The sequence below is a fragment of the Miniopterus natalensis genome, chromosome X (genome assembly GCF_054644295.1).
Source record: "Miniopterus natalensis isolate mMinNat1 chromosome X, mMinNat1.hap1, whole genome shotgun sequence".
NCBI classification, from domain to species: domain Eukaryota; kingdom Metazoa; phylum Chordata; class Mammalia; order Chiroptera; family Miniopteridae; genus Miniopterus; species Miniopterus natalensis.
The window spans coordinates 57,412,770-57,419,100 of record NC_142103.1 but is presented as its reverse complement, the minus strand read 5'-3'; the positions used below and the strand labels follow the sequence as shown (position 1 = coordinate 57,419,100).

The window sequence follows — 6,331 nt, the reverse complement described above, 5'->3', positions numbered from 1 at the left end:
TTTGATATGAAGAAAAACTTACTTCTCCACCTGGCAGCTAGCTGTTGACAACTCCATTGTATACATATCCTCTCTTCATGCCAAAATAACATTGGGTTTTTGAGTTTGGCAGCTAAAAGGATCACATACCTCCCTACCTCCTCCTGTGGTGGGTGAAGTGTCTATGCTTTGCTCTGCTATAGTCTTGCTGTGGCTTTCTGACAATCTTACTCTTCGAGAATCTAGAACCTGGAGGTCAAGGAGATGTGATCAGAGCAGCCTCAGGCTAACTGAACCTCCTGGATAGGGTTGCCAGAAAAAACAGTGACACTTTACATGACAGAAGGAGACTAGACCAGGTGGTGAGCACACAATGGGGTATGCAGATGTTGTATTATAAAGTTGTACACCTGAAACATGTTATTAACCAATATTACCCCAATAAATTTAAATTTTAAAAAATTAAAATAATTTTTTACATATAACTTATTTGTATGTATCATGCAATATTTGGGACATACACTAAAACATTATTTGCTTTTTACTTGAAATACAAATTTAATGGGGGCATCCTGTATTTTTATTTGCTAAATCAGGCAACCTTACTCTTTGAGAATCTGGAACCTGGAGGTCAAGGAGAAATCAAATGTTGATAGAAGATAGAAGATTATGTCAACTCTCTATTCTTCCTTTTTTTTCTTCTGGTTTCCTTTTTCCCTCACCAGGTACTCAAGTGTTTAGTTTTACTTTTCCTTCATCACTTGTACCCTCCACTTCATATAGCACTTTGTTGGTATTTCTACACCAGTTGATTGTCTAAAGCTGTGGAGGAGCCAGGGTGGATAATATTGTCTGGCATGTGCCGTCTATCTCAATTTCAATGTATTGTTTCACGTTGGGTGACCCAGGGCTTCCTGTGTGGGGTGGCAGGGATTCTTTATGAACAATATGTTATTAACCGGAAGAGAGTGAGGGTGGCCCTCTTCAACTAAGACACAGGAGCACTTTGGAAAGTAGCTTTGCTGTTATAGAAGTATGGTGACTAGAAGAGTCAACTGTGGGCATGAGTGCCCCTTTGCCCTGTGTAGAGCCTGAGTTTTCCCTCAGGCAGCCAAATGAAAGCACTTATTGCTCATGTATTCCAGTCTCGGGATGTTCTGATTGATGCTGCTGGGGTTCTCACAGGACTTCATGGTGAAAGGGGCTAGAAAAATGGCTGTCACCTATGTTTCTGGGAACTTTGTTTAGCTACTGAAATATTTTAAAGTGGCTTTTTAGAAAATGTGTTTACTGATTTCAGAGAGGGAGAAAAGAGGTAGAAACATTTATTGGCTGCCTCCTGTACACCCCCTATTGGAGATTAAGCCCGAAATCTGGGCATGCACCCTGACATGGCAATTGAACCAGTGACCTCCTGGTGCTTGGGACAATGCTCAACCAATTGAGCCACACCAGCCGGGCTAAGTGGCTTTTAATAGTGCCCCTTGCTGTTCTTTGCCTGGCCAATTCCCAAATGTAAGCCTAGGTTTGGTTTGGGCAACTTGTGTCCTCTAACAAATGGAGGTGTGAGCCGCAAGACAGAGTGGTTTTGTATTGGGCTGATTTGATGATCCTAAGCATGCACTGACATCTTTTTATACTTAAAAGGAACTTGTATGAAGACTAACATGCTAATATCACTTTTAAGTTATTCATAATGGATGGTAATAAATTTGTTTGACTTTATTGGGTCTGTTGCGTTCTAAAAAGCAAAGTAATTCCTCACCACTACTCCCATTCTGAGTGGCTTTGAAATGATTTTTAACTTGCAAAGGACAGAATAACTGTAATTGTTGTACTGAACATTGTACCTATGTGTAACTGTACTTATTTTTCTACATCAGACAATCAGTGTAGGGAACTGCCTGCCCTGCTAACATTGATTCTCTAGTTCTGGCCCCCGCCCCTCATCCCCAGCATTTAGCTTCATTTTCTGGTTTTCACTGATGACTAGTTTGCTGTAGGAGATTTTTCTCATTTATTATAGTATATTCAGTAAACAATTATCAAGCTCCTACTGTTACAGGCATTACTGTACTAGGGGCTGGAATCGTAAAAATAAGACATATCATTTAATGTTCTTTGCTTCTCCCAGTTATCTCAGGAAATGATTCTTCCTCTGTTTGTTATAAAAATTAACTAATCCTGGCTGGTAATTGTATACAGTATAGTGCTGGTGCACTATTAAATGCACTAGTAAGGAAAAGCAAAAACATGTTTTGTTTTGTAAATAGCCTTATTGAGGTATAATTTATATACCATAAAATTTACCCATTTCAAAGTACAATTTAATGATTTTTAGTAAATTTAAGTCATGCAACTATCACTAAAGTTCAGTTTTAGAACATTTCCATCACCCCGAAGAGACCCTTCCTGTAGTTAATCCCTGTTCCTACTCCCCAGCCCCAGGCAACCATTTATCTACTTTGTCTTCTCTGAACATTTCATATAAATGGAGTCAAACAAAATGTGGCCATTTGGAACTTGCTTCCTTCAATTAGCATAACGATTTCAAGGTTCATCCATTTTGTAGCACAAATGGGTACTTCATTTCCTTTTATTGCGGAACAATATTCCATTATATGGATATACCATATTTTATCTACTCATAGTTGAGGGACATATGATTGTTTCTACTTTTTGGCTATTACGAATAATGCCGCTGTGAACTTTTGCGTACAAGGTTTTGTGTGGACATGTTTTTAATTCCACCTATGAATGGAATTGCTGGGTCATATAGTAAGTCTATGTAAAACTGTATTTTGAGTTAAGAATGGCATCTTTAATATTTATAGTATCTGAAGTCCCCTTCCATGTCACATTCTACAAGCCTCCACCTACCTCTCATTGTATCTGCTTTTCCTCAAGCACAAGGATCCATGAGGCAGTATAAGGTACATTAAAAACATATTCCAGCCCAGCTGGGTGTGGCTCAGTGGTTGAGCATTGACGTAGGATCCAGGAGATCGTGGTTTGATTCCTGGTCAGGGCACATGCCCGTGTTGCGGGCTCAATCCCCAGTTGGGGGCGTGCAGGAGGCAGCCGATCCATGACGACTCTCTCATCACTGATGTTTCTCTCTCTCTCTCCCTTTCCCTTCCTCTCTCTGAAATCAATAAAGATATATTTAAAAAAACGAAAAACATATTCCAGCCATGCCCAGTGTGGCTAAGGGGTTAGAGCATCAGCCTGTGGACTGTAGGGTCTTGGGTTTGAACCCCGGCCAACCAATGTGTCTCTCACAAAGATGTTTCTCTCTCTCTCTCTCTCTCTCTCCCTCCCTCCCTCCCGCTCTAAAAAGTCAATGGAGAAAGTATCCTCCAGTGAAGATTAATGACAACAGCAAAGTGAGGGAGAACCTTGTGGTATTGAATTTGAATTGGAGCTATTAGTATAAACTCATTACTTTTTTAGCTCTCTCTCCACTGAAAGGGCATACAAGCAATGATGCCCCAGTTTCTAAATACCATTCCCCACTAAAAGGAACTAGGGCTCCTTGGAGAAATGGCTTATTTCAGGTCCTGGCAGAGAATGTACAAAGCAAGCCTGGAACGTCTTGTGCCAAAAAACAAATATGTGTTCAAAGACTAGTGGGTCGTGTGGAAAGAACACAGGAGCCAGAGTAAAGTGGTTCCCATTGGATAAATTGGAGAGAGTCTTAAACATCAAAAAGGATAATGATGGTGCTAGATTATAACACATTAAAAATGTGAGAAAGGTTATAAAAGGGGTTAGTTCTTCTTTACTGATAAAGTAAAGTTAAAAAATGTGGAAGGAAGTTAAAAATTAGAAAAATCACCCTCTTGGACTCTCCCAATATAACTGGGTGCAGGGGCTATGAGAAACAGAATATTCATACAATCTCAAAGTATCACTCCATAGACTATTTACTGATTACAAAAGGAAAAACGTGACTTTGCGATGGAGAGATCTGGTGGTCACGATTTTTTCTTTTTTATGTGATCAAATTTAGCATCACCCATATTGGTACTTCCGGTACCTGATAAAATATTTAACCTGAATCAGTTTGAAGAAACAATCAGACAAAATCAGAATATAGAACATTTTCAAGACAACTTGCCTGGATTCTTCCAAAACGGTAGTGTCATGCAACACAAAGAAAATCGCTGACTGAGGGACTAAAGGGAGATAACCAAATGCAATGCATGAACCTGGATTGAGTGGGTCGTGGATTGAAATGTAAAATGCTCCAATTAGAGGACAATTGGGGAAATTTAAATGAGAATTGTATGTTAACTGGTACTGATTTAATGTTAATTTTTAAAGATGTTTTAATGGTGAAGTGGTTACGTAGAAAAATGTGTTATTTTTAGGCGTGAAGAATCACGGTATCAGATAGTAGCCTACTTTCAAATGGTTCAGAAAAAACCCGGCAAAATATTAACAATTGTGAATCTAGGTGAAGGGTCAGCTGCTCATTTTACTCGTTTTACTTTCACATTTCCCCAAATAAAACGGAGGGGAAAATACATTTGTGTGGGGAAATGTCAATTAAAACAACTAACAAAAGTACCTTTGGCAGTGCAACTTGCGGCCTGTTTGTCTCTGGGACTGAGTGCAGAAACAGCACACACCAGACAAGGAAGACCAATTCTCATCCTTACTTCCATGTACTGTGACGTGAGACTTGACGTAGCCCACGTGACCCAGACTACTCCTTCCGATTGGTGGAAGAGCCGGAGCAATGAGAATGCTCCTGCGCAGGTAAGCGTAAGGGGCAGGACCGAACATTTTCTTTGACCAATCGCTTTCTACATATCCAGCCTCCTGATCGCGTATGGTCGAATCAAGAGCCGTTAGTAAAGTAGTAACACCAATTCTACTTTCTCGTAGGAAGGCCGGCCCTTCCGTGTGTGGTTGTTTTTTTTTTCCCCTTATTCCGTTTCCGGTAGGGGCGGGTAAGGTCAAGGAGCACAGTGAGTCACTTCTGGGCGACTAATGTTCGTATATCCGGTACATGGGTCCAAGCAGGGATTTGCTGGTTCCCGCAGCTGCTGCGGGTACCGCGGCCGCCATCATGTCAGACACGGACAGCGATGATGATTCTACTGGAGGCGGCCCATTTTCTTTAACCGGTTTCCTTTTCGGCAACATCAATGGAGCTGGGCAGCTGGAGGGGGAAAGCGTCTTGGACGATGTGAGGGGATGGGCTTGGGAGTAGGGCTGGGAGTGGTGCAACTAAGGGGAGGAAGTGGAGTGAGGACAGGAGAGGGTGCTTAGGATCCGAGAACAGAGGGCGATGTGGCGTAAGAGAAGAGGGAACGACAAGCAGATACCTTCCTAGTAGATCGTGCAGTAACGTAGAGTGAGGGGCTCAGTTCTGGGCGAGGGTGGGGAGCAGAGACAATGGTAGGCAAACCCCCGTAAGGTCGGGCGCTGATGTGGGTGGCTTTGGAAATAACACCTGATCAGGCACTAGGAAAAATAGCAGCTTAGCCCCTAGTGAGGTTGCTTTCAAACCGTCTCTATGAGAACCTTCTTGAGGATTCTTGAATCTGCCTGAATTTCTGACTGAAGTTGCTCTAGAGCTAGAGGAATGAACAGAACCCGCAACAGATCATGTGGTTCAGGCCCCAGTTCTTATGACAGTGAATGTTCAAACCATCAGACCTTTTGTGGTCCCAATGAACCTCTTAGATAGTTATCCCAGTGTTCCCTGACATTCACGAAATTGTTTCCTATGCCCAACTGTAACTCAGCTACTTGGATTTAGGTTCATTTTCTCTTGGAGAAAATATTGACCAATATTTCTCCTTCCCTGCACCACACGCAAGTTAGTAAAAAAGGTTCTTGCCTTGCCTTCTTTAATCCAACCTGACCTCAGTTGCCTTAGCCTTTGTTCATAGAACTGTTCCATTCATTTAGTCTTGGTGGTGGTTCTTTGAATTATTTTTCTTATATTACTTTAAAGTATGGTGATGAAATTGGATATATGCTAATAAAGGTCTGATTGCCATGGAGTTCAGTGGAAGATTTACCTTACAGTTTTTAATGTGATGGATGCTCCTTTTAGCATGCAGCATAGTCATTTTTCATGTGTACTTAGAGCTTTGTGGACCAGGGAAATAAGCCTTGTAGTGTGGGAAGCTTGAGTTTAGTTGTCGTCCTCCACTCTGGTGCTGTCCCTTTTTCAGGAGTGTAAGAAGCACTTGGCAGGCTTGGGGGCTTTGGGTCTGGGCAGCCTGATCACTGAACTCACGGCAAATGAAGAATTGACTGGGAATGACGGTGCTCTGGTAAATGATGAAGGTGAAGTGGGTCATGGGGAGCAAGGCGGGGGAGGAGGCTAGCC

At 41.9% G+C, this 6,331-nt stretch overlaps 1 protein-coding gene across 5 annotated transcripts in view; it reads left to right on the top strand.

Moving 5' to 3' along the window:
- The first annotated feature begins 4,992 nt into the window (after positions 1 to 4,992).
- TAF1 (TATA-box binding protein associated factor 1) overlaps positions 4,993 to 6,331 on the top strand; it is a 64,399-nt gene continuing 63,060 nt past the window's right edge. For 4 of the 5 annotated variants that reach the window (XM_016207399.2, XM_016207398.2, XM_016207400.2 and 1 more), the window contains exons 1-2: positions 4,993 to 5,176; positions 6,174 to 6,288. In XM_016207399.2, the coding sequence (XP_016062885.1) occupies positions 4,997 to 5,176; positions 6,174 to 6,288 (295 nt within the window). In that variant the 5' untranslated portion in view covers positions 4,993 to 4,996. Of the gene's footprint in view, positions 5,177 to 5,372; positions 6,289 to 6,331 lie in introns of those variants that run through there. The other variant, XM_016207402.2, reaches the window with a different exon arrangement.